The following is a 13,084-nucleotide window of genomic DNA, read 5'->3' on the forward strand; positions in this document are numbered from 1 at the left end:
CATGCGAATGGTGATTCAATACACGTTTTCTCTTTGGGTCCCACCTCTTGGATGATCTGTGGCTGAGAATGAATCAAGTTTCACATTGATTTTATCTGTCGGTCGTGATGAACTCAAGAGTTTTGCTTTGACCACTCAGTCACATGTTTTTCCGTGTGCACTGATATGGCGATGATCAAGCAAATCATCGATTCTCTCTTCAAACAATTAATCCATTGACCTCTTCAAACCTATAATAATATTAAAAAAAATACTTTTTTTTATAAATTTAAAATACTTTTCATTAAATTTTTTATTATTTTATTTTATTTTTAATCAATTTTTATTTAATTTATTAATTATTTAAATTATATTTTTATTATTTATTTTGTCAATTACATTATTTATTTTTTTGAAATTTTTTTAACTGATATAAAATATTTTATTGTTAATAAGTCATCTTTACTAATGACAATACATTCTCTATGTACATATATGATTTTTTTATATAATAAGATATAATTAAATTCTATAATTTTATTATAGATAATTTTTTTTATTTTGTAGATATTTTTTTTATCATAGATAGTTATTTTTATTAAAAAAAATTAAATTTAAAAAAAATAAAAAAATGGTGATAAAATTGACTTAGAAAAGCATTTATAGAAAATAAAATATAAAATCTTCTTTGTATAGTGTAAATATTTGTCATAATAACTGCATCATCAACTAATAAAAAGTAGTTACAAATAACGTGATAAATTTAAAAATATAAAAATTTGGAATACTCAATAAAAATATTAATAAAATTAAATTAAAAATATATAAATTTATAAACAACTTAAAATTTAATTAATTCATCAAAATATTAACTAATTATAACTTCTTAAAAGAACACAATTTAAAAATTGGTAGCACTTTTGAAATAGATGTTTAAAATATTATGCACAATCTATTTTAGTCATAAGAAATGAATATATGTCTTGTCAGTGATTTTTTTCCTTAACGGTGTCATTGGATAATTTTTTCCTTAAAATTTATTACCTTATAAAAATATTTTCCACAAATTTTAAATGCCTAGTTGGACTGCACTCTAATTAATACACATTATATTGACCCAGAAAAGGTTTATACGCATACCAAATTGCCGTGTGCTTAATACATATTGCAGAAAATTTAATGAAAGTTCACTCATGATCTCAAAAATCTTTCCTTCATTTTTTTAATTATTTTATTCATTAAATGAATGGATGAGTCAGGAGAATAATGTGAACCATCTCGAATTTTTCTTAGTTTGTAATAAATGTTTTTCAATTACAAGCATAGAATCATATTTACGAAAATTGATATTAATTTATCAGGTTCAAATATGGTAAAGATTTTAATGTAAAATTGGATATTATTAAGTGTTTAAAACGTATTTAAAATTAAAAAAATACAATTAATTTTTTTACTTTCAATATAAAATTAAAATTAATTATAGAAAAATAGAATCATATTCCTCCTAGCTGTTGAGATGATCTGAATCAGGTGCACCCTTTATTCAGTCATTTGCAGCTATCAAGGAAGCTTCTTCATCTCTCTGGCAATGGTGGTTTCTTGTTTCTTATGAAACCAAAGCTTTCAACTTTTTCACTAAAAACATATGAAACAGTTGACCAATTAAACCTTTTTTGTTTTTTATTTCTACTAAATTTTTTAGAAAGTTTTCTTCATTAATTCTTTTCTAGATTATTTATTACTTTCCCATAAAGTTTCTCCATAACAGGTATCACTCAATCGTCATCATTCACTTTATTTTTATGTTTTATTTACCAAAATTAAAGCTCCATGTTCTTCCTTGCATATAAACAATGTGAACTCCACCTTAGGTACAACTAGCATTTATCCCAATTTTTGTATACATTCTTTCTCTTTCACCTTCTTTCAAGGCTCCACTTTTATAATTCCGTGTACATTTCTTCATCAAAGATATCAAACTTGTTCTCTATCTCTCTTTTTACATACTCTGCAAATATCATATATTCTTCCACAATCCTCATCTGAGAGGTTTTTAATTTTGTTCCTGACAATGTTTTTAGTAGTTTTTTCTTGTTAATTTTCAGAATGATTTACTAACAGGTTTCTGATCCAAGGTTTAAGATGGTGTAGTTTCCTTGAATTCTCATCTGGGTTCAACCTGTTTGATGTTTTGACTGAATCAGTCTGAATCAGCTGTGATTGTCTGATAAAAATCAAAAATTCAATTTTTTTTTTTCTTGTTGCTTTCGTCACAATACTTGGATTTGAGAAACTGGGGACATGGGTTCTTGTCTAACTAAAGATTCAGAACCAGAACGCAATGGTTACAGACATGCTGCGACAGGTGGTGTGCACACCCAGAAGACTCACGAACCTTTGGTCAACCAATCAAGAGTTCCTGCAAATCAACCATATCATATACAGGAAAAGCATACTGCATCCACTGCTCAGACAGTGCCTCAGATACCATGGAAGCCTTCTGGTCCTGCCCCCAGTCCTAAACCTGTGGCTAGTGTTAAGCAAGACACAATTCTAGGGAAGCAATTTGAAGATGTGAAGCAGTTCTACACACTTGGAAAGGAATTGGGTAGAGGGCAATTTGGGGTGACATATCTTTGCACTGAGAATTCAACTGGGATTCAGTATGCCTGCAAGTCTATTTCTAAGAGGAAACTTGTGAGTAAATCTGATAAGGAGGATATAAAGAGGGAGATTCAGATTATGCAGCATTTGAGTGGGCAACCCAACATTGTTGAGTTCAAAGGGGCTTATGAGGATAGGCAATCAGTTCATGTTGTGATGGAGCTGTGCGCTGGTGGGGAGCTTTTTGATAGGATTATCGCCAAGGGGCATTACAGTGAGAGGGCTGCTGCTTCAATATGCAGACAAATTGTAAATGTAGTTCATATCTGCCATTTCATGGGTGTGATGCATAGGGATCTGAAGCCAGAGAATTTCTTGTTATCTAGTAGGGATGAAAATGCACTACTCAAGGCAACAGATTTTGGTTTATCCGTTTTCATTGAAGAAGGTAAAGTTTGATTCATTCAGTAGTCATTAGTTCGAATTCCTCGGATATCTTAATTTTGTTGAAAGTCTTCATAAGAAAATATGTTAGTTTTTTTTAGGATTTTAATATTAATGAATAAGCTTCTAAGTTTTGGTTAAAAAATTAAACTTTGTATCTCAAAGTTTACCTTTTGATTATGCTTTTGTGGAAATGATTTTGCAACTGGATGAAATTTTCAAATTAGAAATTTATCTGTATTGATTCTAGTGTTTTGCATACAACTAATAATTAGTTCTCATCCTTAAAGGGTGGGTGGGGTAGGTGGGTATCTTTACTACAAGGAACCTTTATTGTCCTTGTTAATGGTCGCCCTATTTTGTCAAAACCTGGGTTAGAAAGTTTGAGAACCATAAACTTTCTTTATAGCACAATTTTATTAAAAGATGTAGGTTGTAATTAACTTCCATTATTTAATTTAACCAAAGGTTAGTGTCATTGTTTTTTTTCTCCATCTGTATGCAAACATGCATATAGTTTATAACATTTCATCCATGTGCCTTTTGTGGAGTCTCTGATATCTTGTTTGGTCTTTGGTTATGCTTTGGCTATACCCAAAATTCACAAGGATACTCAGATTTTTCATTCCAGATTTCACTGTATTTATATTTCTGAAAACTCTGCGACTCTTTGTTTGTTGTAATCCCATCAATATCTTTGCTAGCCTTCAAAGATGGTGTAAAGGAATATAAAGTTTAGTAGACAGAAAATCACTTACATTGTTCATCCTAATTATTCATCCTTAAAAAGCTATGAGCTGACTTGTTCCATCATCAGTGAGGAATCTAGCATTTCCTTGTACTCCACACATCACACATGTTTGAACACTGAGTACTGATAAAATGTTAAATTAAAACCTCATTTACTCATCAATATGATGCTGCAAATTTTAGAAAGTTATTGATTGTTGGTAAATTTACTTCCATCATTAGGTTTGAGGCGCTTCATACATGCACGCTGTCATTCATTAATCATTTGTAATGGCATCATTCACATGATATGCAGTCTAATATCTTTGGAAACTACTTATTATCATTCACAGATGATTTATCAAAATTAAATAAAATCAAGATTATCTTCCTTTTGGAATGTGTACTTAAATTTCTCTGACGAATTCTTTCCAGGAAAGGTATATCGGGATATAGTTGGTAGTGCTTACTATGTTGCTCCTGAAGTTCTGCGGCGCAGATGTGGGAAAGAAATAGATATATGGAGTGCAGGAGTCATATTATATATCTTACTTAGTGGCGTCCCTCCATTTTGGGCTGGTAAATTGATACTTTGATTTTCATATAGAATTATCAACTTATATTAACTTTCTATGTACAACTGATTATGAATTACTTTTTTCATACTATCACACCAATTGCATTTTCATCATTTCTATTTATAATAATCAAAACCTTCGAACAATAAATTAAAAATATGTTGAAATGAATAGAAAGATTTTGATGATATTTTTCCTAGTTATTATGGAGATATTGAGACTATCTTTTGTTCCAATAATCTACTGTTTATAACACTCTTCTTCAAGTTGGTAAATGAATATCAATTATTCTCAATTTGCCTACAAAATCTTGGAATTTGCCTTGAGAATGCCCTTTAGTGAAAATTTCTACCATCTGAAATCTTGTAGGGACATGAGTTGTAACTACTATACCCCTATCAAGATTATTGGTGATGAAGTGCTTGTATATTTCAATAGTTTTAGTTCTATCATGTTTGACTGGATAATGAAAATGTTCATGGTTGACTTGTTATCATATCACAAGACAATTACATAGAGATGTCAACCTTTATTTTAAGACCGAGTATGATCTTCACTTTACAAACTTTGAGCATGAGTTTCGAAATTCAGCTTCTGCACTAGAATGTATTTTTTGATTCTCCATCCATTAGACTTTCTCTAAGAAACATATAATATCCAAATGTAAATTTTTTGTCAGTAATAAAACCAGCGTAGTGTGTAGGGTCAAATAATGTCTAGTCTAGTGTGTGATAAATAAATAAGTATTCCTACCAATATCTGATACTAGATTTTTTCTATATGATAGAACTCTTTGCTTCCAATTCTATTATTTTACATCCCAGCTTACCTGTTTCTTTAAGGAGATAAAGTACATATTCTCTTTGGGTGGTGAAAATCCCTTCTTTTTTATAAGCAACCTCTATTCCAAGGAAATATATTTCAAATTAAGCCATCAATTTTTTCTTTAAAGCCAATTTCTCTTTTGTATCATCTCTTACAATAATCATGTCATCTGCATAGACCAACAATATTGAAAGTTTATCTCATCTTGTATGATATGTTTTATACTCATTTATACTATAATGTGTCTTTATCTTTAGTCAATATGAGATATCGTGTACGGTTAGGTACCTGGGTTTGGAACCTAACAAGAACACACTCAAAAGATAGAAAGAATAATGAAAGAATGGGTTTCTGTATTGAAATTGAGAACGATGTACACTGATAGCGCTAATGGAGGCCTAATCCCCCTCTTTGCCCTAACGGAGGCCTAATCCCCCTCTTCTGGCCAAAGTCCAGATCTACAAAATAATACTCAATGATGCCCCTGACAACATAACAGGGTCTTATTTATACAATTTCTCCACCTTCTATCCTAAACCCAATACCCATTGTATCCTCTTACCCTATATCCTAACATGTACACTCGCTCATGCCAAGGAAGGAACATCTTAGACATAGCATTAGATAATATTTATGGGTGATCCAATATGCGTGTGATAGTTGGTAGCATAACAACATCAACAAACTTGACTAGGATATGAACTTAACTAGGAAACTCAGAAGGCCAACTTAAACTCTGTAAGGAAATAAAGAGGGCCCAAAGATCGGGAGCTCTGTTACATCTTAAGAAAATAAAATTTGAAGTCTAACTCAATCTCATAAAATGGACTTATAAGATAAGGTTTGATCCAATTATACTATAATTTGACTTTATCTCTAGTCAATGTGAGATATCCTATACTCTCGTTCATGCCAAGGAAGGAACATCTTAAACATAGCATTGGATAATATTTATGGGTGATCCAATATGCGTCCGATAGTTGGTAGCATAACAACATCAATGAACTTGACTACGATACGGACTTAACTAGGAGACTCAAAATGACTCTTATGCCAACTTAAACTATGCAAGGAAATAAAGAAATGTTCTGTTGACAACAATCGCACCAGTTACATTCTCATTATTTCTATTGGTAATAATCAAAACTTTTTAAAAACAACTAAAAATATGCTAATGTGAATGGAAGATTATGAAGATATTTCTTCCTAATTACTATGAAAATACTAAGAATATTTTTTAGCCTAATAATTTGTTATTTACAATAATTAAAAGTTTAAAACATGCGTTTCTTTTAAGTTTGACTTTCCAATTTACTTGTTAGACAAGTCTAATTTATTTTATGAAATATGTTCTGTAGAGTCTGAGAAGGGAATATTTGATGCCATACTGGAAGGTCACATTGATTTTGAAAGTCAACCATGGCCAAACATTTCAAACAGTGCCAAGGATCTGGTTCGTAAGATGCTCATACAGGATCCAAAGAAACGTATAACCTCTGCTCAAGTTCTTGGTATGGTACTTTTATTGTGTTTTCTCCATAATGCAGTTAATAATTTATTAAACTTTGTCCTGAATTTTTGATAGTATCTTCCTGATCACTTGGTACACTAGTGTAAGATTAAAAAGAGAAATTATTAGAGCGTGTATGAGCTATTGTAGTATATTCAAATAATTATAGCTAATTGTAATGCATGACAAAACTAAACTCACTTAAAATCTTATAATATAGTTCAAAAGTTATTTTTGTTTACACATACACTGCAAGTGAACATACTAGTCATTAAGACTTAAGATTAGTCAGATAAGATATATATTACATTACATCAAAACTGTATTCTCAGCATCCCAAATGTGTAAGTCCTGTTATCTTGCAGCATTTCAATTATTTATTTATTTATTGGATATTTGTGTTTGATAAAGAAAAAAATATACTTTTGAGGAATGGAGAACACTAATCTATTGTAATCCTGCTTCACACTACAACTGTTGCAGATTGATCACATGGATTTAGCATCCATGTGAATTTTTTTCTTTATTAATGGATTTTGTTCTCTCTTGTAACTGATTTATATATTGTATGAATGGTTAGAGCACCCATGGATTAAAGATGGAAATGCTCCAGACAAGCCAATAGACAGTGCAGTCCTTTCCAGAATGAAGCAATTCAGAGCAATGAATAAACTAAAGAAACTTGCCCTCAAGGTATGCCATCCACAATCTACATCAAGAGAGAACAAAGTTCTCTTTAATACTTCATTTCTTGATAGCATACTAGGTGGCTCCATGTCTATGGATTGTTAAAAGTTATCAAAGGTTAATTTTAAACCATAGCTTCTTAAAGTGTCTGTTAAATAATAGTTACAACATTGAGATATGAAATTTTTCATGTTAGTGTACTTGTGACTATGAAGTAGACCAATATGTATGACTGTTGGTTTTCCGTTTCAAAAAAATTCGCTGGACTTCAAATATTCTTTTAGGTCATTGCTGAGAATATGTCTGCAGAAGAGATCCAAGGTTTGAAGGCAATGTTTACAAATATGGACACTGACAAGAGTGGTACAATCACCTATGAAGAACTAAAGGCGGGATTGCAAAGACTTGGCTCAAAGCTTACAGAAGCTGAAGTGAAACAGCTTATGGATGCTGTAAGCTGTTCTTTTGTCATCTTTATATATTTTCTTTAAGGATTTTCAAACTAATATTTCTTGGCTCAAAATTGTAGGCTGACGTAGATGGAAATGGCTCAATTGACTACATAGAATTCATCACTGCTACTATGCATAGACACAAGTTAGAAAGAGATGACCAACTCTTCAAGGCCTTCCAATATTTTGATAAAGACAACAGTGGGTAAGTTCTTCATTATCATGATTTCTTGTCCAACCAAGTCTTTCCCACCAATATCTTTTTTGATTTTGCATTATGCCATCCATACAAACATCTCAACTATTGAGTTCAATGCTTCACTGTCAATGTCATGCTTGTCAACTAAGTGCCATTCATCTTGTTAGAGTTTTTAATACTAAACAAGGCACAGTGTCAAGCAACCACGTTTACAAATCATTAACTGCTGTGTATAACTTGGATAGAGAGGCAGGAGCAATGACATATCTTATTCTCTGGTCTTCGTTTGATTTCATTACAGGTATATTACAAGAGATGAGCTGGAATCAGCCATGAAAGAATATGGTATGGGTGATGATGCCACAATCAAGGAAATCATATCTGAAGTTGATACTATTATCTCTGAAGTGGACACGGATCATGTAAGCTCATTTTGTATTGAATTGCTACAAGTTTGTATTATAGTTCCATAGATAATAATACTAAAATGTTATGGTTTCACAGGATGGTAGAATCAACTATGAAGAATTCTCTGCAATGATGAAGAGTGGAAACCAACAAGGCAGGCTATTCTAAAGCACACCATCTAACCAGTCTGAGGGTCTGGTTTCCAAGATCCCTCTTGGTTAATAGGTTTATTTATACCACTGAGAAGTACTTCCAAAAGTTGGTATTACTCATTGGCATGTAAAGCTTCCGTTTAGAATGTTTGATTTACAATGCTTCACATGACCGTTAATCTACTTCCTGTTTCATTTTTGGTTTCTTTTTTCTTATTTTCACTGAGATTCTGAGTCCTCTCTGAATTTATTTTGGACACCAAAGTATAAAACTCACATAGAAAAGTTGATATCTCAATAAGATTATACGAGTTTTTGTACATGAAAGTTTACATGCTACAAGGAAAGTGGTTTATATTATTATCTGATGACAGTTAACAGGATTGGATTCTGACAGTAGCAGCTGCATCTCATATTTGAAAGTGAGGTTGTGCTTGCAAAAAGAACATGGTTCACTGTGGCAAAATTGTAATAACCAATTTAATGAAAAATACTATGTTGCTCATTGTTAAAAAAAAATTAACTAAATTCAAAACAATCAAAATAATATGTAAATTTTTTTTAAAAAAAAAACAGCATACCATTGAAAAAAAAAAGAGTTATCAAGTCTTTCTTTAGTTAATTCATTTAATTGAAAATTTGATAGATTTGAAAACAAAAGAATATTTACAATCTAACAAGAAATTGAGATTTTCATTGTCGACATTCTTCTTGAATGAGAATTTATTTTATTGTAGGAAAAAAATATTTGTTATTCTGCACTTCAAATATGTAAATTGAAGTTCGAGAACTAGCTTGTAATAAAAAAGTGATGAACCAATTAAAATTTAGCTATTACAGATTATAAAAGGTAATTTGACTAATATTCTTTTTACTATTTCAAAGTATTATTTTAACAATAATCCAAAGTTTATACTGAATTTTTATTTTAAATTATAAATTTTAATTATCAATTCAGGTTTTTAAACTTACACCAATATCAATCTCTTCTCAATCTTCAATTTTATTTTTATGAGTTTTGGTTTGAAGCCTTCATATTGAAATTATTTAGACATTATGTTTTACTCTTTCCGTCCTCAAATAACCACAATTTTAAACATTATACAATATTATAAGTAATCAACACTCTTAATTTGTAATTAAATACTTTCTTTTTATAATTTGTCTTTAGTATTTGTATATATTCACATTTATAATATATAAAAACAAGGTATTTATTTAAGAGTTAAATATAATCTTAATCTATAAATTTCAACATAAAATTGAACATAAAATTGAAATTATTTTTTTTTTTAAATTTAATATATTATGATCTTAAATAGGTATAATTTTCTTAAACTAATCAAATTAAATTTTAAACTATGTTCTAAACTTAATTTTCAAAATTATTCAAAGATTATTTTGGGAAAGCTATCTCAATAAGGATATTACCAAAATAAGTTGTAATTCGTGGGAAAAGTCGAGCCATCATACAATTACAACTAGTTGGCTCACTGTATTTTTATAGAAATAAATAAGAAATAAAGAGTGATAATGGTGATTAAAATAAACAGTAAACATTTATGGTGTGATGTTTATTAGAAAATGTTAGTTATTTGAAGAATGTATATATAATATTTGATGAGAAAAACAATAGTACTAATTATAGAAATAAAATAAAATAGAATATACAAAATGTATAACCAAAATAACATATGTTTTTTATATATAGTTGCAAAAGTAAAATAGAATATACAAAATACATGCACCAAAACAATATTCTATACAGATGTATTTTGTTGTTCATTTAAACCGGAACTTTAATGAAAAACAAATATTTCAGATTTTTTTTTCATTTTGAGTCAGTAGTTAAATTCATCAGGTATATATTTATTGTCATTTTTAATTTATAATAAAAAAAACTTTAGCAGCAATTATTTTGAAAGGAAAGAAGCTAATATAAATGTGTTGAAAATATTTTATGCCTGATTTTATGAAAAATGTAAGAAGAATGAACTCATATATAAACAGTACGATAAATTTAATTAAAATGCATTATTGATAAGCTGTCGTTGAAGTTATCAAATTAATACTACTTTTCAAGGCAACTTCAGTATTGCCAAGTAGTATTCAAGAAAGTAGACAGGGTTGAAGTAACCCTGAGTCGTCTCCCAACGAACACGGAATTGCTTTTGAATATCTGTGACTCTTACGAATGTTATGCAATGCTTATGAATAAAAGTAATGGTTGAAGAGTGTTTAAAGAATAAATAAGAAACTTAAAAACAGTTACGATGAAATAGGCTAATTCCACTACTTTTCCAAGATAGATTCATCATCGGTTATTCACGGATAATTGTTCAATTGATTATTGTTTAAGTTTCAAATTAATTAAAGTACATTCTTAATTAATTTAAGGGCGATCATGCATTTAACCAAAGTAAATTCTCAATCAAATGCAAACCTTTCTAGATTATTCACAATAAATTCAACCAAAGTACATTCTCAATCAAATTCTATTGTGTTTAATCAAGTCTATTCTTAAATCTCCTAACCAAATTAAAAGCTAATCAATCAAAGTAAATTCTCAATTGATTATAGTTGAAATTATTACTAATCAATCAAAGTACATTCTCACTTGATAGTAAAAACCATTTAATCATATGAAAGTTCCTAAATTAAATCAAAGTAGATTCTCAATTAAACCTACAAACCCTAGAACTCATATAATCAATATGCATGTAGATTCAAACACATTATGATGCAAAAATCTTTGCTTTTAACAAGATAGAGAGATGAAAGACCTAGAGAAAGAACAACTTAAATCAATAACCAAAGTAAACAATTGCATTAACTTAATCTAACCTCAGAATCCATAATGGAATTACAGCAGAATAACCCTAGATGTTTAGCTCTCCATGAATGGAGTTGAATACAAGATGAAAGAAAAGTGAGAGGAGTATGAGAGAATGAATGAAGTGAAGTCCCTGGGTCTCTTTATATAGGGCTTGATTGGGCTTGGACTCTGAGTATTCAGTTGACAAAATCTTTTATCTTATAGGCATAATACCCAATTTTGTCCCCACTTTGGTTCGAAAATCTCAAGTTAGTCCCTTTATAGAAAAGTGAGTTGAATGGATCCTTACTTGTAATTAATTGACTCTAATGAGTCCCTTCCGTTAAATAGAAGGAAACGGAGTTAGTGGACTGATGATGTGGCAGTTGTCTTTGGTGAGATGTCATTTGCGTGCTTACGTGGTTCAGAAAGCTTCAGGTTCTCCTCTTCTCTCCGCGCCATTCCAACGGGATGAGACCCAGAGTCTCTTTCTTCTCCCTGCAGTTCGCTGGCCTCCCAACCAAAAATTCGGCATCGATGCCATCTCCGACACCCACGGACGACCATCGTCGGACGCCGCTCCAGCCTCTCCTTCTCGCGTGCGAGGGAGGACCTGGCTTTTCACGTACGCCCCAGATCTGCTCCGAATCCATCCTTGCCGCGCCTCGATTCAGCCACCGCGGACGGATCCCACGCCGCCGCACGTCACCAGGACCCAGATGGCTACGACGCTTCTTCTCTCTCCGCTCGCGGCCCAGATTCACCGCTGCCCTCGCCGGAGCTTGCTTCTCCACCGACGCCACCACTCCCTTTTTTTCTTTCCCTCTTCTAAGAAGGGTTCTTTCATCTCCAGCATCACCACCGAACATTATTTTATTTATGTCATCTTATTTACTTGGGAGAAGATAAGCTGTCTGAGTAATGTTACAGTACTTTTATCAGAACTCAATTTTTTTTTTTCAATTTGAATAAAATTCTCCTTCTTCCCTCACGGCCTCGACGGAAGAAACCCTACTCTCTCTTTTCTCTTAAACCCTCTCTGCCTCGCCGGAAAAGCACATTTCTTGCCTTGCGAACCACTTCTTTGCCGTGTAATCGACACAAGCTTTATTCTAATTGAAATCATAATTCTGTCTTTAAATTTTCTATACAAATTCAATATTATAAGAATTTGGTGTTCTTGTTATGCTATAAGAATTTGGTGTTCTTGTTATGCTGTAAGAATTTGGTGTTCTGTCTCAATAACGTTTCATTCTTGTAATATTTTTGTTCTTTTTGACATCTCACCAAAGACAACTGCCACATCATCAGTCCACTAACTCCGTTTCCTTCTATTTAACGGAAGGGACTCATTAGAGTCAATTAATTACAAGTAAGGATCCATTCAACTCACTTTTCTATAAAGGGACTAACTTGAGATTTTCGAACCAAAGTGGGGACAAAATTGGGTATTATGCCTATCTTATATCTTCCAAATAACTAAAAGATTTAGATAATTATAATATTTGGAAGATATTTTCTGTTGATATTCCCAAATTAAATTAATTCAACAACTGAATTTTATCTTTTAGCTTTTTCTGACTTTCCAAAATTGCACAAATACCCTGAAATTTCCCCTATCTGCAATTTAGCCCCTTTAGAATTCTCTAAATTGCACCAGAAACCCCTGTTGACCAGCTTTGACCAGAGGTCACGCCCAATG

The 13,084-nt window shown here is 31.3% G+C and overlaps 1 protein-coding gene across 1 annotated transcript; it reads left to right on the top strand.

Moving 5' to 3' along the window:
• Positions 1–1,693: 1,693 nt before the first annotated feature.
• On the top strand, positions 1,694–8,772 carry LOC108331707 (calcium-dependent protein kinase 2). The gene is made up of 8 exons (XM_017566587.2): positions 1,694–3,031; positions 4,192–4,335; positions 6,518–6,670; positions 7,250–7,362; positions 7,641–7,808; positions 7,886–8,013; positions 8,309–8,429; positions 8,512–8,772. The coding sequence occupies exons 1-8, from the start codon at positions 2,281–2,283 to the stop codon at positions 8,581–8,583; spliced, it is 1,650 nt and encodes a 549-aa protein (XP_017422076.1). The 5' UTR covers positions 1,694–2,280; the 3' UTR covers positions 8,584–8,772.
• The last annotated feature ends 4,312 nt before the right edge of the window (positions 8,773–13,084 follow it).

This window comes from Vigna angularis, chromosome 6 (genome assembly GCF_016808095.1).
Source record: "Vigna angularis cultivar LongXiaoDou No.4 chromosome 6, ASM1680809v1, whole genome shotgun sequence".
In the NCBI taxonomy this organism is placed as follows: domain Eukaryota; kingdom Viridiplantae; phylum Streptophyta; class Magnoliopsida; order Fabales; family Fabaceae; genus Vigna; species Vigna angularis.

What these genes read in the sequence shown, in the direction of transcription:
- LOC108331707 (XM_017566587.2), top strand. Translation starts at nt 2,281, where the DNA reads ATGGGTTCTTGTCTAACTAAAGATTCAGAACCAGAACGCAATGGTTAC. An exon ending in ATCCGTTTTCATTGAAGAAG is followed by an intron (nt 3,032 to 4,191) that starts GTAAAGTTTGAT and finishes AATTCTTTCCAG; the next exon opens with GAAAGGTATATCGGGATATA. An exon ending in CGTCCCTCCATTTTGGGCTG is followed by an intron (nt 4,336 to 6,517) that starts GTAAATTGATAC and finishes TATGTTCTGTAG; the next exon opens with AGTCTGAGAAGGGAATATTT.